Here is a 26,245-nt window from a genome sequence, read left to right on the forward strand (position 1 = left end):
CACGGTGGAGAAAAATTAAGCAGGGGAAAGAAGATAGAAAGTGGTGAGGAGGTGTCATTTTAGCGGGAGCTCAGGGGAACACTTCCTTGATGAAGTGATGATTGAGCAGGAACTAAAGGATGTGTTAGTGAGAAATGTGGTTGTCTTAGGGAAGTTCCCAGGTGGAGGAAATGGTAAGCAGAAAGCCTTGGGATGGAAGCAAGCCCAGTGTGTGAATAACACAGATGAACACGGATGTGGGTGGCAAGCTGTAGAAATGGGGACTTTAGATCACTTAGGACTTTTACTCAGAAACAGGAAGCCACTTGGGGATTTTGGCCACAGAGAAGATAAAGGGAAGCCAATTAGCTGGCTATTATATTTCACATGAAAATCATGGTAGCCTTGGCTAGAGTCAGAGAAGAGATGAAAAATGGCTGAATTCCAAACGTGTTTTTGGTAAAGTTGCCAAGATGTGCTGACAGACTGGAAGTGGGTTGTTAGAGAGGAGTTAGTTAAAGAATTGGAAGGAATGGATTTGCCATGATTAAATTAGAGGACTTGGGAGAATTGAGGTGGGAAAGGGGAAAAGATATGCTTCGTACTTAGTACAACTGGGAAGAGACAGTTTTAAGAGGTAGGGAGGAAGGCAGTAGGGAAAGAGAGTTCTGTAAAGAATAGATCCAGCTCCAAATGGATAGGGTGTCACTGTAAATAACCAATGAGTTTCAGGTATATCTGCTTCATGAGAGAACATATAGGGAACCATGGGAGCTGATTTATAAGGATTCCTCTAACTCAAGATTCTAATCATATTCATACACATACCCGTTTTATCTTTCCTTCATCAATATCACAGAAGAAAGCAAAGGGAATTCTCTGGCAGGCCAGTGGTTAGGACTTGGCCTTCTCACTGCTGAGAGCCCAGTTTCAATCCCTAGTCAGGGAACTTAGATCCCACAAGCTGAGTGGCATGACCAAAAAGGAAAAAAAAAAAAAAAGGTAAATCTAATATTTGGTATCAAGTATCTTACTATTATTTAAACAAATCAATTTAAAATTTCAAGAATTAAATTCACACCTGACAATCTACCTCCCAACTATAAAGTTCCAGAACAGGGATCTTATGCTTTATTCCAATGCTGAGGATATAGTAGGCACTCTATAAGTGAATAGACAAAATAAACAAATGAAAATTTACAATTTCAAGACTTTTGATAGATTGCCAAAATGTCCCCTAAATATGCAGTACTAATTCATATTTCATTCACCAAGAGTATGATAGGGCTTATTTTCCCCCGTGTTGTTAATACTGGTAATTGTTTTTAACTACTGATAATGAGGTGATAATCAGCATTTCATAGATTTTACTTGTACTTTTTATAACTAGTGATGTCCAGTACTTTTCATGCCCCATTAGCCATCAATATTTTTATTCTTGTGAACTGCATTTTAATGTATTTTGCCCATTTTTCAATGGTCTTTTCCTATCAACTGAAATGAGCTCTTCAATTATTGGACATCAAAACTGTCATATTGCATTTTTATCTTATGCCATGAAAAATTAAAAACAAATTACTTGTTGCTTTAAGTCAAATCATTTTGCAAACCACACTTAATTTCATAAACTCAATATATGATAAATTACTGATTATGGCTAAGGCAATGTACTAAGTATTACATAGTGGGTACCAAATAAAAGGCCCCCAAACATCCCATTTTTAGGGATATTACAATGATGAAAGGGTGTTCAGCATGCTTATAAGGTTGTAAGTGCAGTAACTGCTGTAAGCGTGGTAGTTCACTGTTCTTATGAGACTATCTCCTCCTTCTGAGATTCAGGTAATTTTTAAGAAAGATAAAAAATGAATTAGGCAGAGAGGTGAGACTTGAAGGGGCTGAAGTGGAGGAAACAGAAAACACACACAATGCATGTTCAGGGAATAGTGAATAATCTAGTGCAGGCTGAACAATTTTGAAGGAAAAGAGTTATTTGTAAAACTAAATCTGCTGTACTGTTTTCTGAATACTTTCCTTTCATTATGTGGTCTGTAGCTGAATTCCCTTATGCCTTACTAAGGCATATTGCACTAAGTATATTTATAATCCTTGGGAAATGAAGCAGAAGCTGCACAAAAGGTGGTTTTCATTATTATACCCCTGAACACTGCACTTTCCCAGTGTGAGTTACTCACAACTAAACTGGCTGTGTCATCTAAAGCAAGTGTAATCTAATGCTATGTGATCTAAGCTGGGTCTGCACTTCTCTTTGAGTTTTCTAATCTTATCAGAATAGATAATATTAAAGGTCCCTTCAGGGTTAAAACTCTGCCACGCCCCCCCCCCCAATATCCAAAATAATAATTATTCCAGAAACTGTTCCATCTTATTTTGATTCCAGATAGACATTCTTAAGCTTACCTTATACCCTAAATATGGAGAACTCACCGTGAAGTCCTTGGCACAGGCAGCTTCAAAGATAAAGCGGAGTGTTACAGCACTGCGTTGTGTGCGCTCAGTTGTTCAGTGGTGTTCGAACCTGTGCGACTCCCACTGTAGCCCAGTAGGCTCTGTGGTCCATGGGATTCTCCAGGCAAGAATACTGGAGTGAGTTGTCACTCTCCTCTCCAGGGGATCTTCCTGAACCAGGGAACGAACCCGAGTCTCAGCATCTCCTGCACTGGCGGGATTCCTTACACTGCACACCTGGGAAGCCCCACAGTCTAACATTACATACACTGTAATCTCTGTACAGTAAGGTAAAGCATGACATTACTGACACTGATTTTCTCATAAATATGGAAAACTTAAGGTTCAGGTACCCCCCAACACCCCAAGCTCATGTCAATCAAGAGTTCAAACATCTGCAAAAATATTTTTGTGAATTGCATTCTAGGTTCTAATTAAGCAAATAACTTAGGGGATCTAGGCTTCCAAGTAAGTGTTGCAAATATAGTTTGAAAAACTTGTAAAGCCCTATTTTTAAAGGTTGTGAGGGAAGAAAACAAAGTATACATATTTAACTAACCTCAGATTTAATAAATTAATCAATTATTCAGATCAAAAAAGAATAAGTTGATGACACAATTCAAACTCAAGTAGTTTTGATGTTAAGTATTAAGTAAACAGTCTATCATTTTGAAACCTTAGCAGCAAACATAATATACACAGAGGTTAAACACATTCTTGCCATCTGTTAAATATAAATGCATGTAGGTAAATATATATACATCCTTCAGTAAACTGTAAGAGCACAAAACTAGACAACAGATCTTCACCATATTCAACTTACTTGATCTGAAAATAATATACTTTCCAACTTTCAACACATATACTGATTTCTTAATTCACCTTACAAAATAAATTTACACAATTCAACCTGTATTATTTCAGGGCTAAATATTAGTTGCATTAATTTATTAAACAGGGACATCATTATAAGGGGGCTTAGAAATTTTTTCTCAAGTAGAAAAGGAGAACTGAACATGATTTCCTTACCTTAAACTGAATTGTTCCTTGGCATTCCCTAATGATAATGTACGGCAGATAATTAACCATAAAGTACATTCTGGGACTCAAAGGACTTTGTCTTTGACAAAATCATATCATTCTCATTATCTTTGAAAATAAACACTTAGATTTCTTGCACACACCTTAGATCCTGTTTGAACATTCCATTCAATTTATTAGAATGTTTTATAAAAATGCTGCATCACAAATATAATACAGAATGAAGAAAAAAGTTAAATCTTATTAAAGCAATTATCAGTTTAATAGCATCAGTAAAAAAAAATAGTAGTTTTATTCATGGCATAAAATCTAGCTATTTTCCAATTATTTTTTGAGCATTTTCAAGTTGGAAAATACATTATAAAAAACTGAAAGATGCTTCCAAGCTTACTCAATGAGTGTTTTTGACACTTTGAAATGAAAGAGAGCGTAATACCACAGTTATAACCACTGGGACTCAAGAATCATTAAATGATAGGATTGAAAGAGTTCAATGACTCATTTGTCTAGAATTTGTAAAATTACTTCTGTTTCCCAATAAAACAAACCAAAACCATGACTCTTCTCTAAAGCAGTTTTCCAGTGTGTCAACATGTGTGCTCTCTTGGCTAGATGTTTGCTAGAAATTAGCAGGAATAGCTATTATCTTCTGGTAAAGATGTAGAACCAAGCTGCTTAACTCTTTCTGGCAGCTGGGTTGCCCTCTACTGACTGACTAAGGTAATAAAGCCAGCTGGTCGATGCAAATCTGTTTCACAAGGTAACAGTTGACAGAAATGTGAATGAGAAAAGGCCTATCACTGCCACAAACAAATTTGACTCCCTGAATACGCCCCCAAAGAATCTTTTAGTAAATTGACTTTTTGTGGGGGGGGGATCAGTAGAGTGCTAATTATTCAAGTAAACAATTTCAGTTATTTTGAGAAGTAGTACAAAAGCAGCTTTATATCATCTTAGTCTCCTTTTCAATACCTTGAAGATACCTCTGAAGGAATAACTGTAGTAATGGGTATATACTAATGTCAATCTTTTATGATGATTTTTGTATTAATACAAATCACATTTTTATAAGTCCATCTACTCTGTGGATATTTTAAATAAACGTGGGTCATAGTAGATACATGCTGAACAGATTACAACCACAAGACGAAAACTTTTCAGAGCAGTTTCCTTTGTGAAGATTCCTTTTAAGTTAGCAAGATCTTTTCCTCTGTAGTTCATCCCCATGCTTGAGATTTGCAGTAATGCAGGACCAGTTTACCATCACTGCCAAAACACTACAAAAAGAAAAAAATGCAGTGAAAATTAAACTCAATTTTTGTTATCTTTAGATGAAACTAAGAAAGAATTGTTATGTGTATCATAAATATCCTTGTACATGTATCTATAAAGGCTATTTCCTTCAACAGATACAAGCTGTTACTGGAAAAATACTAGTCATCATAAACGTTAAAGATGCTAAATTAAATCATTCTTACATAGTCTCCTTTTCAATTTCTTGGAGGGTGATCTGGATTACTGATTATATAAACAATGTGGAGGATACTCCCTGCAGGCAAACAAGGAGATCTCACTTTCTGGTCATATTTCAGTCATCTTCTATTTGTATTATTCATTCCTTAATTTTTCAATCACTGTGTCATTTATTGAGACACAACAAAGTAATCTTTTTTGATAGACAATTATGAACTTGTAGTTTAGTCACTAAGTCATGTCAGACTCTTGCGACCCCCTGGACTGTAGCCCACCAGGCTCCTCTGTCCATGGGATTTTCCAGGCAAGCATATTGGAGTGGGTTGCCATTTCCTTCTCTTAAATGATGTGAGTTAATGGTCACATTATACACAGATGAGCATATTCCATGACGAAAATAAAGCAGGAATGTTTTACCTCATAGAGGGTCCCAACTTCCTGGTCTGGGGAGGGGGCAAAGGACTGATTCACGTAAATAAACTGCAAGAAAGAAGAACATTTATGGTGATTCATTTTTAAAGGTATTCAGATTAATCTGCATTTTCTGATTCCCAGTCAGCTACCTCAAATTCTTTGTCTTCAGAAGTGAACAAAGTGTCCCTAAACTCCTTCTTTCTAATTCTCATAAATTAGTAATTAATAAGATCTTTTGGAACAGTATTTTTTTCCCTTGGAGGAGTAACAGAATTTTTGTTTCCAGCTTTTTATAACTAAGAAACGTTTGTTTTCACCAATAGCTTTTAAAGACTTATTCAAGAAATTACATTCGTAAAAAATACCAATATTCTCATTTATTAATAATTAAAGAAAGTTTCTCTTAACAAAGTTTTACACACACAGCCCCAAATCAAAACATCTAATTGTGTGCTGTGTGCTCAGCTGTGTCCAATTCTTCGGGACCCCATGGACGGTAGCCTGCCAGGTTCCCCTGCCCATGCAACTTTTCAGGCAAGAATACTGGAGTGAGTTGCCATTTTCTACGCCAATGGATCTTCCGGATCCAGGGCTCAAACCTGCGTATTTTGTATCTCCTGCACTGGCAGGCGGATTCTTAACCATTGCATCACCTAAAGTCACTTGAGGCCAAATGACACAGAAAAAAAATGTAACAAAATTGAAATCTAATATCCTTACAATCTTGTTGTTCCTTAAAGGACTCACTGTTAAATGTTTCAGTCTAGTCTGTTTCTACTAAAACATTTTAGTACTTAAAAAAATTCCTGAAGATACTGAAGCAAAAGATCATAGTGTCTAAGTGACTTTTCATAGTTTCCTTTTAATAAAACAAAACACTGAAGGTTAACACAATTTTCCTTTATCTATATTAAATTCTAAGACTAAAATTTCCTGGGTTTCATATATGAGCATATTCTATGAAGAAATATGAAAGAAATACGCTCACAGTATATGGCTTTAGAGAAAATTTGTGGTTTCAGTTTGTTTTATTGGGAAACAAATAATTTTACAAATTCTATACAAATGAGTCATCTAACTCTTTTCAATCCTATCATTTAATGACAGTTTGAGTTCCAGTGGTTGTAACTGTGGTACTAATCTTTTAGTCCTTAAATATATATATACACACACTGTCCTTAAATACACACACACACACACACACACACACAAATAGTTGGTTACTAGACACTATTTGGGATACCAGCTAGAACAAGAATAAATATCACGTACATTTCTCCTTCAGACAATATAGAGTGGTAACAGTACTTCTTAAGTAAGGAAGAGAGGGCTTCCTGGGTAGCTCAGCTGGTAAAGAATCTGCCTGCAATGAGACCCCAGCTTGATTCCTGGGTCAGAAATTCCCCTGGAGAAGGGATAGGCTATCCACTCCAGTATTCTTGGGCTTCCCTGGTGGCTCAAATGGTCAAGAATCCACGCGCAATGGGTTTGACCTCTGGGTTGGGAATATGCCCTGGAGGAGGGCATGGCAACCCACTCCAGAGTTCTTGCCTGGAGAATCCCCATGGACACAGGAACCTGGCGGGCTACAGTCCTGGCAGAGTCAGACTCGACTGAGCGACTAAGTACAAGTAAGAGGAGGGGTTCTACTGAGATCCAGGTTTGAATTCTGGCTCTAAATCCAAGTAACTTTTTTCAAACTGTGTGCTTGTTTGTAAATACAGAAACTAACAGGACCTATGCTTCTTGAAGCTGCTGGGAACAATAAAATGAGATCGTACACATCAAGTGTAAGCGCTTGGTAGATGTAGTCAATAGACTAATAGTTATACTTATTTAACTATTTAAAATAATCAAATATCAACTCACTATTAAGACTGAGTAAGGTTCTAACAGAATTTCAGAAATCAGTGTGCATTTTAACATGAATTTCCTATGATAGAGACATAATAATTTGTGTTTGGTTCCTGACAGTTCAACTCTGAGTGAACACAGATTTTATTATATTTTGGTACACTTTAAATTAGGAAACAGACTCTGGATGAAATTTAGTTTATTTCAGTAGACAAACTCTGAGTGTCTATTATGTGCTAGGAAACGCATAAGGTGTGGAACAAAAATGAGGATTAACGTTGATTCCCACCTTCCATAAGCAAACATACGCAGATAAGAATATATACTTGGGCAAGATGCATCTGAGAAGGTGTGTAGCACAAAGATGTGGCATTAGTTTAGCCTAGCCGTTTGGTTAGGAAAGACTTTCTGGAAGAAAAAAGTTGAGGACCAAATTTGGACTTAACTAGGTGAAGAGAGTAATAATTAGGACTCTGTAGGCAAAAGCAACAAACGATGTTGTGAGTTGTCGAAGGGACAATACAGCAGATATAATAGAGAACTGTAAGAAACCTATGTAACTCTGTAGCAGGAGTTAGCAACTGAAAATGACTTTAATATAAAAAGCAATTAAGGTAGTTTATATGGGGGATACATGGAGGTAAAAATTTCAAAATGCAATCTTTAACTAAATGCTAGAATGTGGGAGGATAAAATTTTAAAGACTAATGATTTGTTTTTAAGTCATGTCTCTTTAGTCGTTTTGGTTTGTTACAACCTCTCAATTAGATTATGCAGGAAGGGTTCATGGCAACAGCATACTCTTCAGTTCTTGCACACTGCTAATAGTTGCTACCTTAAAAGCCAGCTTTGCATTAATAGTATATAAAATCCATTATCTCAACACTTTCTTTGTATCTCTACTAGTCAAATCTGGAAGTAACCTAATATTCTAAGCTATGATCTTTTCCCCCTAGATGTGCAAAGGATTTTTCTTTTTATTTCATGTCCAGTAATCTTGCCAGAATGTGTTTCGGTGATGGTTGCACTGGGTTAGTATTCCCAGGATCTTGGTAAGTTTTTTCATTATGTAGTTTCAAATCTTTTTAGAAGAAATTTCTTTTGAGTTATAGTTCTAAGTATTTGTCTTGTTCCTTTGCTTTTGGTTTTCTTCTTCAGGGACTCCTGGTATCTGTATGTTTACTCTCCATTGTTCATACTCAGTATTTATTGTCTTCTCATTCTTTTCTTCATTGTGGTGCACAGAACTCTCTAGTTGTGGTGTGCAACCTCAGCACTTGCCATCACACAGGCTTAGCTGCTCCATGGCAAGTAGGACCCTAGGTCCCCAACCAGGGATCTAACCCATGTTCCCTGCATTGCAAGGCAGATTCTTAACTGCTGGACCACCTGGGAAGTCCCTCAAATTCTTTCAACATTTCATTCCACCTCTCCCCAAGACACATCCCAGAGCCTGAGCAACCAAACACTCCAGGCTGAAGTTCTTTTTTTAAGTTAAAAAAAATTTTTTTATACAATTCTTAAGGGTTACTTTCTATTTACAGTTATTACAAAACATAGGCTATGTGCCCCATGTTGTACAATACATCTTCCATCCTATCTTGCATCCAATAGTCTTACATCCCACTTCTCCAGCCCTATATTGTACCCTACTCCCACCAATGGAAACCATTAGTTTGTTCTCTGTATCTGTTAAGTCTGCTTCTTGTTTGTTATATTCACTGGTTTTTTGTATTTTTTGGTTTCCATGAATAGGTGATATCATACAGTATTTGTCTTTCTCTGACTTATTTCACTTAGCGTAATGCTTTTCAAGTCCATCCATGTTGCTGCAAATGGCAAATTTTCTTTCTTTCTAATGGCTCAGTAGCATTCCATTCAGTTATTTGTAAAGCTTCCTCAGACAATTTTGCCTTCTTTCTTTTTCTTTGGGATGATTTTGTTTGCTGCCTATATGCAGGTCAGGAAGCAACAGTTAGAACCGGACATGGAACAACAGACTGGTTCCAAATAGGAAAAGGAGTACGTCAAGGCTGTATATTGTCTCCCTGCTTATTTAACTTATATGCAGAATACATCATGAGAAATGCTGGGCTGGAAGAAGCACAAGCTGGAATCAAGATTGCCGGGAGACATATCAATAACCTCAGATATGCAGATGACGCCAACCCTTATGGCAGAAAGTGAAGAGGAACTAAAAAGCCTCTTGATGAAAGTGAAAGAGGAGAGTGAAAAAGTTGGCTTAAAGCTCAACATTCAGAAAACTAAGATCATGGCATCTGGTCCCATCACTTCATGGGAAATAGATGGGGAAACAGTGGACACAGTGTTAGATTTTATTTTTGGGGGACTCCAAAATCACTGCAGATGGTGATTGCAGCCATGAAATTAAGACGCTTACTCCTTGGAAGGAAGGTTATGACCAACCTAGATAGCATATTGAAAAGCAGAGACATTACTTGTGCCAACAAAGGTCCGTCTAGTCAAGGCTATGGTTTTTCCAGTGGTCATGTATGGATGTGAGAGTTGGACTGTGAAGAAAGCTAAGCACCGAAGAATTGACGCTTTTGAACTGTGGTGTTGGAGGAGACTCTTGAGAGTCCCTTGGACTGCAAGGAGATTCAACCAGTCCATCCTAAAGGAGATCAGTCCTGGGTGTTCATTGGAAGGACTGATGTTGAAGCTGAAACTCCAATACTTTGGCCACTTCATGCGAAGAGTTGACTCATTGGAAAATGACTCTGATGCTGGGAGGGATTAGGGGCAGGAGGAGAAGGGGACGACAGAGGATGAGATGGCTGGATGGCATCACCAACTCGATCGACTTGAGTTTGAGTGAACTCAGGAGTTGGTGATGGACAGGGACGCCTGGCACACTGTGATTCATGGGGTCGCAGAGTCGGACACGACTGAGCGACTAACTGAATACATTATGGACCTCTGTCCATAATTCTTCAGGCACTAGATTCTAGATCTGTTTACTAGATCTAATCCCTTGAATCTATGCATCATTTCCACTGTATATTCTCTGGGGATTTAAGTCATACCTGGCTGGCCTACTGGTTTTCCCTGCTTTCTTTAGGTTAAGCCTGAATTTTGCTAGGAGAAGCTGATGATCTGAGCTACAGTCACTTCAGGTCTTCTTTTTGCTGACTGTATACACCTTTTCCATATTTGGCAAGGACTGATACTGAAGCTCCAATACTTTGGCCACCTGATGTGAACAGCTGACTCTTCAGGCCCTGATGCTGATAAAGAGTGAAGGCATAAGGAGAAGAGGACAACAGAGGAGGAGATGGTTGGATGGCATCACTGATGCAATGGACATGAACTTGGGAAAGCTCAGGGAGATGGTGAGGGACAGAGAAGCCTGGCGTGTTGCAGTCCATGGGGTCGTGAAGAGTCGGACATAACTTGGCGACTGAACGAGTATTCCACTGTGCTGTGTGTGTGTGGGTGTACACATCTTCTATCCATTTATCTATTGATAAGTTGCTTGCATATCTTGGCAGCACATCTGCTAATAAGACACAGATCCTGTAGTTGTTGGGAATTTCTATCAACTTGAATCTTAGTGTTCACGAGGATACTGTCATCTGAGTCTTAAGTATACGGACTACGGGGATTTGGTTTTACTTTCTAGTTGACTGTTTTAGTGGGAATTCATGCCTTCTGACACCACTGCTATCTTCCCAGAATCCCCAGCACTACTTTTTCTTTTGACATTTATTTTGCTAAAATAATGTAGGGTCCAGATGGTGACTGCAGCCATGAAATTAAGACATTTGCTCCTTTGAAGAAAAGCTATGACAAACCTAGACAGCATATTAAAAAAGCAAGACGTAACTTTGCCAACAAAGATCCATATAGTCAAAGCTATAGTTTTTCCAGTAGTCATGAATGGATCTGAGAGTTGGACCATAAAGAAGGCTGAGAGCCAAAGGATTTGATGCTTTCAAACTGTGGTGTTGGAGAAGACCCTTGAGAGTCTCTAGGACAGCAAGGAGATCCAACCAGTCAATCCTAAAGGAAATCAACCCTGAATATTCACTGGAACAACTGATAGTGAAGCTGAAGCTCCAATATTTTGGCCACTGGATGTGAACAGCCGACTTACTAAAAAAGATCCTGATGCTGGGAAAGACTGAGGGCAGCAAAAGGGTGCAACAGAGGGTGAGATGGTTGGATGGTATTACTGATTCAGTGGATATGAATTTGAGCAAACTCTGGAGATAGTGAGGGACAGGGAAGCCTGGCGTCCTGCAGTCCATGGGGTCACAAATAGTAAGAGACAACAGCAACTGAACGACAGCAGCAGCTCCATGAAGCTAGAAGACGTTAGTTCTAGGTTAATCTAGAAAAGTGATTAAAAGATGACTTTTATGCTTTCTATTGATTAACAGGGAAGAAATAGTCATATTCACTATAGAAGCTTAAAATTGGACCATATGAAATTGCTGGGGTTTTGAGTCGAAACGATTCATGAATGAAAACTTTACGTGGTTCAACCAAATACATGTTGACATCAACCAAGTTCTTTCAGATTACTGAATACAGGCAATACAAAATGCAACCAAGTCCTTTCAGATTATTGAATATAGGCAATACAAACTGTCAAAATTCTAACATTAACATAGAACAAAGCACTGTTTTGTCTTTTCTTCTATCTACAAATTCTAAAAGTAATGCCTGAATTACTTGGTTCTCCTCTAGTTACCTCCAACTCTTCATGCTCTACCCTTAGTAATCTCTTAAGTGTATGTCCTCATCCCCCTAACTATTCCATTTAGACTTGACCTCTAGGCAAGGTTCTCTGTTCCTCAGGTTTTAGCTACCATATGCAAGTAGATGACACTATATTCTTCTTGCCCATCTTTGAAATTTAATCAAATTCTTTATGGCACTCTTTAGAAAACATGATTTTCTCATTCCAAGTGATCACAAGTGGAGATGTTCACCTGTAAAACTCAAAAATCTCCAACACTTTCCCCTTGCAACTTCCTTTGGAGGAATCCCTGGCTTTATGCTATCCTTATCTCAAGTAACTTGTAGTGATTAACCTATCTTCCACTTAACTTTTGTACTCATGACATGACACTTTCGTGAAAAGCAATTACCACCAAAATCTTAGATCAGAGTAGTTTCTTCTTCTTCATTGACAAAAAGAGATAAATTCCAACAAACCTCACTTAATAATCACTTCATTCATTTTACCAGTTCTCATTCCTGTGTTCACAGCAACTATATCCCTTCCCAATCCATATACATAATTGTATTCAAAAAACAGTTAATGATTCTTCAATTACCTATCCACTTATACATTATGTGTTAACACGGACCAAGAGTGTGATCTGAAGATAAAGGTATTTTATATATTAATATATGTGACAAAAAGTCAAGTCCATGCAGACGTTTAAGTTTCTGTGGTCAAATACCAAATTCAAAACCAGTGGCATTTAAAATTGTAATCCTAACAATCTGGCATGAAATGCTTAACATGTACCACAGTATGAAATGAATACAGCTGACCCTTAGAAACAAGGGGGTGGGATGCCAACCCTCTGAGCAGTCAAAAACCTAGGTATACAAGGCAGATTCAACCAACTGTTGGTTGTGTAGCAGTACACTACGTATTTGAAAAAAATCCACGTATACATGGATTTCTGCAGTTCAAACTCATGTTGTTCAACGGCTGCGTATAAGCAGATTTCTGCAGTTCAAACTCATGAAGGAAGAACTGAGCATCTCTTAGTTCTTCCACAGCACATGGCACAGGTGCACTGCTTACCTTGAGAAGAACGGGAAGAATGCAATATTGACACCAGAACAAAGAGAACTCCAGAACTCTCTGTACCGATATTCTAGGATAGATCTTTCTGCATGGACATTCAGTGACTTTTTGAGGAAAACCAATACAGTAGGCTAAAAAAATTAATTTCATTTCAGGGTTCACCAGAGAATCCTTCAATAAAGCACAGAAATTCCACTAACAAAAGAAATAAAAGGATATTACTGAAGTAACATATGTGGCTCCATATGTATTTCTATACAAGTTATTTATTGTCGCCTAGGAACTATAGCTCCCCCTCTGAATCCATGGGCTCTGAATGCTCCCTCAGATTCACCCAATTGTGATGAAAAAACATTTGGAGAGAAAAATTCCATAAAGTTCCAAAATGCAAAACTTTAATTTGTTGGGTACTGGCAACTATTTACATAGTATAAGGTAATACATAAGAGATCTAAAAGTGATTTAAACTATATGGGAGAACATGTACAGATTATATGCAAATATGCCATTTTATATAAGGAACCTGAGCATCTACAGAAGATGGTCCTAGAATCAATCCCCTCCCCCCGGATACTGAGAGATGAATGCTCTGTGAGTTTCTGTAGGGAAATGACCACCACTGGTTTCATACCAACTGTTCTGAAGCCACAAGTTTAAGGAACTTTTTGATGAAGTCAATGAGTCCTTGGATGGTTCGGGTTCGCTCTACAGCCCATTTCTTTGTTTTCATTATAGGAGTGTCTCCTACAGCCTTTAGCAGAATGTCAACTGTAAAGGAAAAACAAACAAACAGTTGACCCTGGTCAAAACAGGAACTGAGGGCATCAATGTCCATAGAGTTGAAAATCCACCTATAACTTATGCATACACAGATTCAACCTACAATGGATTATCTATTACTCTGGTAGGTATTTATTGAAAACAATCCATGTATAAGTAGACTTGCTGCTCAGTTGCCAAGTCGTCTGACTCTTTGTTAGTCCATGGACCCACCAGACTCCTCTGTCCATGGGATTTTCCAGGCACGGATACTAGAGTGGGTTGCCATTTCCTCAACCAGAGATCTTTCCGACCCAGGGACTGAACCAGCATCTGCTGCATCAGCAGGCAGAGTCTTTACCACTGAGCCACATGTGAAGATATAAGTAGACCCGCTTAGTTCAAACTCATGCTGTTCAATGGTGAACTAGACTGACAAGTACGCTGACGCGCCTAAAGAGGATAGGATGTAAAAGGCGTTAGAAAGCTGAAATCTTCATTCAATACACAGTTTATGTACTCATGATCCTGGAGGCATGCCTGAGATTAAAAATACAAGATATGAACAGATTCATTTAGAAGAATTTCACTTTCATGGAAACATTTATTTTTAATTTAAAAAAGATACATCTAAATTTCCAACAAAGATATTTAGAGGGGATTGGTTAAATAAAAGATATTATACTCTATGAAAGAAGTTATATACTAAAGTTAACACACACTCTGAGCTCCCTGAGTTCAAAGTCTCGGCTCTGCCACTTGCCAGGTACGTATACATGTATCTAGGTAAGCCCTTTAATCTCTCCATACTACACTTTCTCCACTTATAAAATGAGGATAATAGCAGAAACCTGGTAAGATTGTTATAAAGATTAAATGATTATGTATAGAGTATTTACAGCAGTATCATATAACTCACTCATTAAACCATAAGATAATTAAGCTGCCATTAAAGATAAGTATTATAAAGCATATTTCATAGTATTAAAAGTTATCAAAAAGTATTACATATAAAACAGCATGCTGCTGCTGCGTCGCTTCAGTCGTGTCCAACTCTGTGCGACCCCATAGACAGCAGCCAAGCAGGGTTCCCCTCCCTGGGATTCTCTAGGCAAGAACACTGGAGTGGGTTGCCATTTCCTTCTCCAATGCATGAAAGTGAAAAGTGAAAGTGAAGTCACTCAGTCATGTCCAACTCTAGCGAACCCATGAACTGCAGCCTACCAGGCTCCTCCGTCCATGGGATTTCCTAGGCAACAGTACTGGAGTGGGGTGCCATTGCCTTCTCCAATAAAACAGCATAATTACATATAAAACTGAAAACGATTTCAATTTCATTAAAACCATCACAGGCACATATTCATGTAAGTGTAGAATATGCTCCAAAATAGTATTTCCTAGTAGGAGTATTATAGGTGATTATTACTTGATATTACTTGTGCTATTTGTAATTACCAAGTTTTCTACAATAAACATTTTAATGAAGGAAAACAATACAAATTATTAAAAAGAAAATATATCAACTAGGGCCAAAAAGGTTTCAGAGAAATCAAACGTTTCAGTAATTCAAAATACAAAGATGCAAATAGAAAGACTATGAATTTTTCTCCAGAAGTTACTTCACTTAACAAAAAAAATTGGAAGTTTTTTTAACAATAAGGCAGAAGAATGATTAGTTCTGACAAAATAGGGGAAATCACTGCTGCCAAACAGAAAAAAGAATGAAAAGAAATGAGGATAGTTTAAGAGACTTCTGGGACATTAAAGGTGTAATATTCACATTATACTCTAGAAGGGGAACAGGGAGAGAGAGAGAGCGCCTGAGAAAATATCTGAAGAGATATCAGCTGAAAATTTCCCTAAACTAGGGAAGCAAACAGTCACCAAAGTCTAGGAAGTGAAGAAAGCTCCATACAGGATTACTTCACAGAGAAATATACAACACCACATTGTAAACAAAATGACAAAAATTGAAGATAAACAAAATACTTGTATGTATAAAACATACAAGGGAACTTCCATAAGGCTACTAGCTGATTTTTTAATTCAGGTCAGAAGGGAGTGGCATGATATACTTAAAGTGATGACAGAGAAAAACTTACTACCAAGAACACACTACCCAGCAAGGCTCTCGTTCAGATATAATGAGGAAATAAAAAACTTTAAAGATTAAAAAAAAAAGCTGGAAGAACTCAGTACCACCAGCGTTACAAAAAATGCTAAAGAAACTTTTGTAGCTGGAAAAGAAAAGGGCACAACTAGAAATAAGAAAATTATGACACAGACAAGCTCACTGGTAAAGGCGAACATGCAATAAAGGCAGGAAATCATTTGTACACAAAGCTAGCAGGGAAGTTTAAAGACAAAAATAGTAAAATCATCTGTATCCATAATAGGCAGTTTAAACAATACATAAAACAAATCAGATGTAAAATATAATATCAAAACAGTAACTATGAAAAGAGGAAAAGTATAACTGTAAAGTATCTAAAGTGCATTTAAAATGAAGAGATCAGCAACTTAAAACAAGTACCTATAAGTATAGGCTCCTACATAAACACCTCAAGGTAACTGCAAAACAGAAATCTATTAACAGACATTCATACAAAAAAGAAAGAGGAATCCAAACTTAACACAAAAGATACTCATCAAATCACAAGAGAATGAAAGAAGGCAAACAAAAAGTCCTACAAAGATGAACCCAAAATAATCAACAAAATGGCAATCAGTTCAGGTCAGTCTCTCAGTCGTGTCCGACTCTTTGCGACCCCATGAATCACAGCACACCAGGCCTCCCTGTCCATCACCAACTCCCAGAGTTCACGCAGACTCACGTCTATCAAGTCAGTGATGCCATCCAGCCATCTCATCCTCTGTCGTCCCCTTCTCCTCTTGCCCCCAAACCCTCCCAGCATCAGAGTCTTTTCCAATGAGTCAACTCTTTGCATGAGGTGACCAAAGCATTGGAGTTTCAGCTTCAGCATCAGTCCTTCCAATGAACACCCAGGACTGATCTCCTTTAGGATGGACTGGTTGGATCTCCTTGCAGTCCCCTTGGAAGAAGAGGGAGTCTCTTCTTTCAAGACTCTCAAGAGTCTTCTCCAACATCACAGTTCAAAAGCATCAATTCTTCAGCTTTCTTCACAGTCCAACTCTCACATCCATATATGACCACTGGAAAAACCATAGCCTTGACTTTCCTTATTGCTTCAGTCGTGTCCGACTCTGTGCGACCCCATAGATGGCAGCCTACCAGGCTCCCCCATCCCTGGGATTCTCCAGGCAAGAACACTGGAGTGGGTTGCCATTTCCTTCTCCAATGCATGAAAGTGAAAAGTGAAAGTGAAGTCGCTCAGTCATCTCTGACTCTTCGTGACCCCATGGACTTCAGCCTATCAGGCTCCTCCACCGATGGGATTTTCCAGGAAAGAGTACTGGAGTGGGTTGCCACTGCCTTCTCCATAGCCTTGACTAGACGGACCTTTGTTGGCAAAGTAATGTCTCTGCTTTTTAATATGCTATCTAGGTTGGTCATAACTTTCCTTCCAAGGAGTAAGTGTTTTTTAAGTTCATGGCAATAGGAACATAGATATCAATAATTACTTTAAGAGAAAACAGACTAAATGCTTCAACCAAAAAAGACTGGCTAAATGGATACAAAAACAAAATCTGTATAGTTGCCAGGGAAACCCTTCAGATCTAAACATACATATAGACAGAAAGTGTGGGGAATGGAAAAAGGTATTCCACACAAATGGAAATCAAATGAAAGCCACAGCTGCAACAGTTGTATCAGACAATATACACTTTAAATACAGACTGTTACAAGAGACAAAGACACTACATAAGAATGAAAGGATCGCTCCAAGAAGATATAACATAACAATTGTAAATATACATGCACCCAACAGAGAAACACCTCAATGTATAAGGCAAATGTTAACAGATATAAAAGGAGTAAATGACAGTAACACAACAATAGTTGGCGACTTTTAACACCCCACTTACATTAAGGGACAGGTTATCCAGACAGAAAAATCAATAAGGAAATATAGGTCTTAAATGACACATTAGACTAGACTGACTCAACTGATATTTATAGTGTTCCATCCAAAAGCAGCAGAATACACATTCTTCTCAAATGCACGGGGAACATTCTTTAGGATAGATTACATGCTGTGCCACAAAGCCAGCTTTGGTAAACTGAAGAAAACTGAATTCATATCAAGCATCTTTTCTGACCACAACAATACAAGGCTAGAAATAAACTACTGGAAAAAAACTGCAAAAAACACAAACACATGGAAGCTAAACAATCGATGCATCACTGAGGAAATCAAAGAGGAAATAAAAAGTACCTAGAGACAAATGAAAACGAACGATGATCCAAAACCTATGAAACACAGCAAAAGTAGTTCTAAAAGGAAAGTTGACAGTGATACAGATTTACTTTGGGAACAAGAAAAATCTCAAACAACCTTACCTTACATCGAAAGCAACTGGAGAAAGAACAACAAACAAAATCCAAAGTTAGTAGGAGGAAAGAAAAAATAAAGATCAGTGCAGAAGTCAATAAAATAAAGACAAAGATTACATAAACTGAAAGCTGGTTCTTTGAAAAGATAAACGAACTTGATAAACCTTTAGTCAGACTCATCAAGAAAAAAAGGAAGAGGGCCCAAATCAATAAAATCAGAAATGAAAAAGAAGTTTACAATAGACACCACAGAAATACAAAGGATCGTAAGAGACTACTCTGAGCAACTATATGCCAATAAAATGGCCAACTGAGAAGAAATGGATAAATTTTAAGAAAGGTACAATCTTCCAAGACTGAACCAGGAAGAAATAGAAAATATGAACAGATCAATTACCAGTACTAAAACTGAATGAGGAATTCGAAAACTGCCAATAAACTAAAGTCCAGGACCACAGGTGAATTCTACCAAATATTTGTAAGATTTAATGCTTATTCTTCTCAAACTATTCCCAAAAATCGCAGGGGAAAGAACACTTACTAACTCGTTCTATGAGGTCACCCTGTTGGAAAACCAGAAAAAGGTATCACAAAAAAAGAAAATTACAGGCCAGTATCACTGATGAAGACAGATGCAAAAATCCTCAACAAAATACTAGCAAACTGATTCCAACAATACATTAAAAGGACCATACACCATGATCAAGTGGGTTTTATCCCAGGGGTATGATGAGTTTTCAACATCTGCAAATCAATCAGTGATACTAAGCTAATAAAGCTCATCAATGAATTCCTTTAAGTTGCTGGATACAAAATTAGTGTACAGTAATCTGCTGCATTTCCACAGACTAACAACAAAATACCAGAGAAATTAGGGAAACAATCTCACTTACCATCGCATGAAAAACAATCAAATAGCTAGGAATTAACCTAAATAAGGAGGCAAAAACCTTGTATTCCAAAAACTGTAAGACACTGATGAAAGAAACCGAAGACAACACAAAAGAACGATAACGATATACTGTGTTCTTGGATTGGATGAATCAGTATAGTTAAAATGACTACACCACCCAAGACAATCTACAGATTCAATTTAATTCCTATCAAATTACCAATGGCATTTTTCACAGAACTAAAACAAGTATTTCAACAACCATGAGAAAGAACAGAGCTGGAGGAATCACACTCCTTGCCTTTAGACTATACTACAATGCTACCGTCTGGAGAAGGCAACCCAGTCCAGTACTCTTGCCTGGAAAATCCCATGGACAGAGGGGCCTTGGTAGGTTGCAGTCCATGGGGTTGCGAAGAGTTGGACACAACTGAGTGACTTCACTTTCACTTTTCACTTTCATGCACTGGAGAAGGAAATGGCAACCCACTCCAGTGTTCTTGCCTGGAGAATCCCAAGGACGGAGAGCCTGGTGGGCTGCCGTCTATGGGGTCGCACAGAGTCGGATATGACTGAAGTGACTTAGCAGCAGCACAATGCTACAATCACCAAAACAAGACAGTACTGACACAAAAACAGACACACAGGTCAATTAAACAGGAGAGAAAGCCCATAAATGAAACCACACACTTATGGTCAAGTAATCCACTACAAAGGAGACAAGAATAGACAATGAAGAAAAGAGTTTCTTCAGTAAGTGCTGCTGGGAAAACTAGACAGCTACATGTAAAAGAATGAAATCAGAACATCCACTACCACCACATACACAAATAAACTCAAAATATATTAAAGACCTAAAATGTAAGACTGGATACTATAAAATTCCAAGGGGAAAACACAGGCAGAACACTGACATAAAATGCAACATTTTCCTGAATCTGTCTCTTTTAGTACTGGAAATAACAACAAATGTAACCAAATAGGACCTAATTAATAGTTAAAAGCTTTGGCACAGTGAAAGAGACCATTAAGGAAACAAAAAGACAGCCCATGGACTGGGAGAAAATATCTACAAATGATGTAACAGACAAGGGATTCATTTCCAAAATATACAAAGAGTTCTTACAACTTAGTATCAAAAAAAAACCAAACAGCCCAATTAGAAGATGGGCAGAAGCCCTAAACAGATATTTCTCCAAAGAAGACACAGATGGTCAAAAGGCATTTGAAAAGATGCTCAATACTGCTAATTATTAGAGAAATACAAATCAAAGCTACCATGAAGTCACATCAATCAGAATGGGCATCATTAAGAAGTCTACAAGTAATAAATGCTGGAGAGGGTGTGGAGAAAAAGGAGCCCTCTTACATTGTTGGTGGGAATGTAATTAACAGACATTATGGAGACCAGTATGGAGGTTCCTTAAAAAACTAAAAATAGAGTTACCATAAAACCCTGCAATCCCACTCCTGGGCATGTATCTGGAGAAAACAGTAACACACCCACATGTTCACAGCAGCACTATTCAAATAGCCAAGATATGGAAGAAGCCTAAGTATTCATCAACAGACGAATGGGAAAAAAGACGTGGAGTATCACTCAGCGAAAAACAGAACAGAATAATGCCACTTGCAGCAACATGGATGGATCTAGAGATCATATTAAGTCAGACAGAAAAAGATAATTATCATATGATACAACTTATATGTGGAATCTAAAAAAATGATACAAATGAACTTATTTACAAAATAGAAACAGAGTCACAAACATAAAAAACAAATTTATAGTTACCAAAGGGGAGAGGTGAAAAAGGAAATGGCTACCCACTCCAGTGTTCTTGCCTAGAGAATCCCAGGGACAGAGGAGCCTGGTGGGCTGCCGTCTATGGGGTTGCACAGAGTCGGACGCAACTGAAGCGACTTAGCAGCAGCAGCAAAGCGGAGAGGAATATATTAGGAGTTTGGGATTAACATATAGTACTAAACATAAAACAGAGAAGGCAATGGCACCCCACTCCAGTACTGTTGCCTGGAAAATCCCATGGACGGGGGAGCCTGGTAGGCTGCAGTCCATGGGGTCGCTAAGAGTCGGACACGACTGAGCAACTTTACTTTCACTTTTCACTTTCATGTATCGGAGAAGGAAATGGCATCCCACTCCAATGTTCTTGCCTGGAGAATCCCAGGGACGGGGGAGCCTGGTGGGCTGCCGTCTATGGGGTTGCACAGAGTCAGACACGACTCAACAACTTCACTTTCACTTTCCACTTTCATGCATTGGAGAAGGAAATGGCAACCCACTCCAATGTTCTTGCCTGGAGAATCCCATGGACGGAGAAGCCTGATAGGTTACAGTCCGTGGGGTCACACAGTTGGACATGACTGAAGCAACTTAGCAGTAGCAGATATAAAACAGGTAAATAGGACTATACTCAATTATCTTGTGATAATGTACAATGGAAAAGAATATGACAAAGAATCTATACATATATGTTTAGCTGAATAGGCGCTTCCCAGGTGGCATAGAAGTAAAGAATCCACATGGCAATGCAGGAGATAAGAGACTTGGGTTGGATCCGTGGGTCAGGAAGATCTCCTGGAGTAGGAAATAGCAACCCACTTCAGTATTCTCACCTGGAAAATCCCATGGACAGAGGAGCCTGGTGGCCTACAGTCTATAGGGTTACAGAGTTGGACATGATTGAGCAATACACACTCATGTAACTGACTCACTTTGCTGGACATTTGAAACTAACACAGCACTGTACATTAACTATGCACATGCTTGCTAGGTTGATTCAGTCATAGCTGACTCTCTGCAACCCTACACACTGTAGCCCTCCAGCCTCCTCTGTCCAGGGGATTCTCCAGGCAAGAGTACTGGAGTGGGTTGCCAAGCCCTCCTCCAGGGGATCTTCCTGACCCGACTCTCTTAAGCCTCCTGCACTGGCAGGCAGGTTCTTTACCCAGAGCACCACCTGAGAAGCCCAAATTAACTATACTTCAATTAAAATAAAATTAACTATTAAATCAAAAGAAAGACTGAAAGCAGAAGTGTTCTGCTGCCCCCTAAAGTCAACTCCATTCTGTTACATCCTTCTTGTCCCATTCCTTGGTATTAAAAAATTGGGTCACTATGAGTTTACTGAGATCAATTTATTCAAGTTTATCCCTGGAATGAAGCCATCTGGAACCCATCATGCACTGTTTATCTTTCTACTAAAGCTTATCTTTCTTCTTCCACTTGGTAATTCTGATCTCAGTTATCCAAGGAAAAAAGATGAACTGGGAGATAACTAAGGGGATTTTGGTTAACTGATCTTCCACACCACCTGGTCCCTGTTCCCTAAATTCCCTGGGGCTATCAATCAGTCAACTGCAACTGCACATTCCAAGAATGTGAAGCAGAAAATAGTAAGCTGTATTACTGAAGAAGGCAAGGGCAAGAAACTACAGAAGAAAAATATTTATAATTAAAGCTATACATTAAAAAAAAAAATTATAAAAGGTAATTTGCTTGTAGTTCTCAACCATAGCTACACATAAGACTCAACTGGAAGAACATTTACAGGAATACAGATGCCTACATGAATTAAATCAGAATCTTCTGGAAGTAGGGCCTTGGCACTGGTAGTTCAAAAGCTCCCTCAGATGATCCTAAAGGGCTGCAAGAACTAACAACCTGGGTCTGCTTCAATAAGCTGTAGATTAAACCAAATGTGGAATATATGAAATATTTAGGCTTTTTTCTATCAAAAAAGGTCCTCAAAAAAGGATGACAATTTCAGGGTAGAAATTCAATAGCTAGAAAGTAAGTGTGACATCAGAGAAGCTAACTCAAATATTCACAGGACCCAGAAAATGAAAATTTGATTTTTAAAGGATGGTTAAAAATCATAAATTGAGCAGACCCAAGAAAACAGACCATATCGAGGTTGTGAGCAGTTATTTTTTAGCCACAGTTCTCACAGCGATCTCCAGGGTCAAGTACATAGTAAACTGTTGACTGAGACTGCTAGATATTAAGACAAACCCTTTCAAAGTCTGTTTTGGCTTAGAGTAAATTGGAAGGCAATAAAAGGGAACAACACTATTCTGGGAGGTGGGTCATAGAGGATCCTGCTGTGATTTATGTCGGAGAGTGTTTTGCCTATGCTCTCCTCTAGGAGTTTTATAGTTTCTGGTCTTATGTTTAGATCTTTAATCCATTTTGAGTTTATTTTTGTGTATGGTGTTAGAAAGTGTTCTAGCTTCATTCTTTTACAAGTGGTTGACCAGTTTTCCCAGCACTACTTGTTAAAGAGATTGTCTTTTCTCCATTGTATATTCTTGCCTCCTTTGTCAAAGATAAGGTGTCCATAGGTGCGTGGATTTATCTCTGGGCTTTCTATTTTGTTCCATTGATCTATATTTCTGTCTTTGTCATCACAGCACTGTTTATAGTAGCCAGGACATGGAAGCAACCTAGATGTCCATCAGCAGATGAATGGATAAGAAAGCTGTGGTATATATACACAATGGAGTATTACTCAGCCATTAAAAAGAATACATTTGAATCAGTTCTAATGAGGTGGATGAAACTGGAGCCTATTATACAGAGTGAAGTAAGACAGAAAGAAAAACACCAATACAGTATACTAACACATATATATGGAATTTAGAAAGATGGTAACAATAACCCTGTATGCGAGACAGCAAAAGAGACACGGATGTATAGAACAGTCTTTTGGACTCTGTGGGAGAGGGAGGGGGATGATTTGGGAGAATGGCATTGAAACATGTATAATATCATGTAGGAAATGAATCGCCAGTCCAGATTCGATGCAGGATACAGGAAGCTTGGGGCTGGTGCACTGGGATGATCCAGAGGGATGGTATGGGAAGGGAGGTGGGAGGGGGGTTCAGGATTGGGAACACATGTACACCCGTGGGGGATTCATGTTGATGTATGGCAAAACCAATACAATACTGTAAAGTAATTAGCCTCTAATTAAAATAAATAAATTTAAATTTTAAAAAAGGGAACAACACTGCTGCTGCTGCGAAGTCGCTTCAGTCGTGTCCGACTCTGTGCGACCCCATAGACGGCAGCCCACCAGGCTCCCCCGTCCCTGGGATTCTCCAGGCAAGGACACTGGAGTGGGTTGCCATTTCCTTCTCCAATGCGTGAAAGTGAAAAGTGAAAGTGAAGTCGCTCAGTCAGTCCGACTCTTTGCGACCCCATGGACTGCAGCCCACCAGGCTCCTCCATCCATGGGATTTTCCAGGCAAGAGTACCGGAGTGGTGTGCCAGTGCCTTCTCCACAACACTACTATATATAAAACAGATAACTAACAGGGACCTACTGTATAGCATAAGGCATGCTACTCAATACTCTGTAATCACCAACATGGGAAATGAATCTTAAAGAGTGGATATATGTATAACTGATTCACTTCACTGTACAGCTGAAACTAACACAATGACTCCAAAAAAATAAGAGGATCTGTAAAACTCAAGGGATTCATCTGAAGGACGATTTTAATGGTTATCTACAGAAATAATTACAGGGTTTTGTTCCCCTACTGTGCATCAGCTGGAAATGACAGAGAAGACTTCCCTCAAATGTAGGGTCAGTCTGACTTAAAAGAGGGACAATGATGGGACAGACAATTACACTCCACAGTAGCAGAAAATGAAGCTGGATGAAAGGCCTAGAGATCAGTAAGCACTAAATGCCATACCTACACTTTAAGACTCGGGACAGAAAATGATTTCCTGCTTTTCTCATAGGCAACTCTACATAGAGTGCTCCACTTAGGAATTTCTGCATTTTACAAAGGAATTTCTGTATTTTACAATGGTGAACTAATTCTCAAGCAATAAAGGGTTGAGGACAGCGAGTTCAAGCAATGAAATGATTTGTAATGAATGTAATTCGTTACAAAGATTCCAAAATGGTGTTGCTTTTTTTTTTTTTAAGGCGATGCTAATGTTTTCGGTTTTCCCTTAGCAGTGTTCAAAACCCGTTTTTTGGTCCAAGATGAGCTCACACCCATTTGGTATAAAAAAACCGGTGACCTAGTTGGAAGGTGTGGATTCTACTTCAGATCTGCTACAGACTATCCTTACCACCTAGATGGCTGGATGGCATCACCGACTCAACGGACATGAGTTTGAGCAGACTCCGGGAGATGGTGAAGGTCAGGGAAGCCTGGAGTACTGCAGTCCATGGGGTCGCACAGAGTCCGAAACGACTGAGCGACTGAACAACAACAATCCGTATCAGCTAAAGTCACTATTCAAATAATTAGATCTCGCATTAAGTACTCGGAGCTACCAAGATCCCACAGTGCTCCCATCCTCACATAGCTCGCAGTCTGGCTATTTTAAAGGAAGATGAGAGTACACGGTTTTAAAACCCAGCACCACATCGCGACGGCGCCTCTAGGGATAGCTTTTCTTTCGAGGCACTCAACTCAAACGTCTCGAAAGCCGAAAAGTATACTTCCTTTCTCCTGACTGGTCAAGAACCTCGTCTGGAACCGGCCCTACCCTATTTTTGCTTATTAGCCTCCATCCCTTTTCGAACACAACCTCAACCTCCCGCCTCTGCCCAGAGAGACAGTGCTCTGAAAATTACTTTTTTTCTTGGTGTCACCGACAGGTTCCTCTGTTCCCGGAGAAACTGCAGCAGAAGAAGGGGGCTCCGGAGTGGCTGTTTCTGGGGAGACCTCGGTAGGCACTTCAGCTTCGGGAGCAGTTGAGGGAGGGAGCTGCAGCGCAGACTCCTGCTCCTCAGCCATCTTGCTTGGAGGGAAGGGAGGGCGGAAGCGCTGGCTCAGCGAGTGCAGTGGGCGGGCCTTGCTCCAAAGAACATCTCTAGAGAGGCACCGGGGTAGGGGCGGGGGAGAACCCAACCCTGACTCGGAATCGCAGGTTGGTCCTCTGCGTCGAATCTGTTGTGGTCCCTAGATCGCTGACAGAGCAACTACTATTTCACTCTAGCAAGCTTCCGGAAAAGGTCTCTGGGCGACGTCTCCGTCAGCCGCCGAGTGCGCACGCGCCCCTCAGCTCCGCGCCCCGGTCCTGGAGCTATTTCCGCTTCCCCCCGTG

General features: G+C 39.1%; 1 protein-coding gene across 1 annotated transcript; it reads right to left on the reverse strand.

Annotated features, from left to right (window-relative positions):
- Window positions 1-2,995: 2,995 nt before the first annotated feature.
- ATG12 (autophagy related 12) lies at window positions 2,996-26,202 on the reverse strand. Its single transcript, XM_027552640.1, has 4 exons — window positions 25,773-26,202; window positions 13,653-13,789; window positions 5,380-5,442; window positions 2,996-4,766 (listed from the first exon to the last, which is right to left on the reverse strand). Exons 1-4 carry the CDS (start codon window positions 25,933-25,935, stop codon window positions 4,707-4,709), a joined length of 423 nt encoding a protein of 140 aa, XP_027408441.1. The 5' UTR covers window positions 25,936-26,202; the 3' UTR covers window positions 2,996-4,706.
- Window positions 26,203-26,245: the final 43 nt, after the last annotated feature.

This window comes from Bos indicus x Bos taurus, chromosome 10 (genome assembly GCF_003369695.1).
Source record: "Bos indicus x Bos taurus breed Angus x Brahman F1 hybrid chromosome 10, Bos_hybrid_MaternalHap_v2.0, whole genome shotgun sequence".
Classification (NCBI taxonomy): Eukaryota; Metazoa; Chordata; class Mammalia; order Artiodactyla; family Bovidae; genus Bos; species Bos indicus x Bos taurus.

Excerpts from the sequence above, each read along its gene's own strand:
- ATG12 (XM_027552640.1), bottom strand. The coding sequence starts at position 25,935 with ATGGCTGAGGAGCAGGAGTCTGCGCTGCAGCTCCCTCCCTCAACTGCT. Across the intron at positions 5,443-13,652 it reads TTGTGGCTTCAGAACAGTTG|TTTATTTACGTGAATCAGTC; the intron begins GTATGAAACCAG and ends TCTTTCTTGCAG. Across the intron at positions 4,767-5,379 it reads AAGTTGGGACCCTCTATGAG|TGTTTTGGCAGTGATGGTAA; the intron begins GTAAAACATTCC and ends TTCTTTTTGTAG.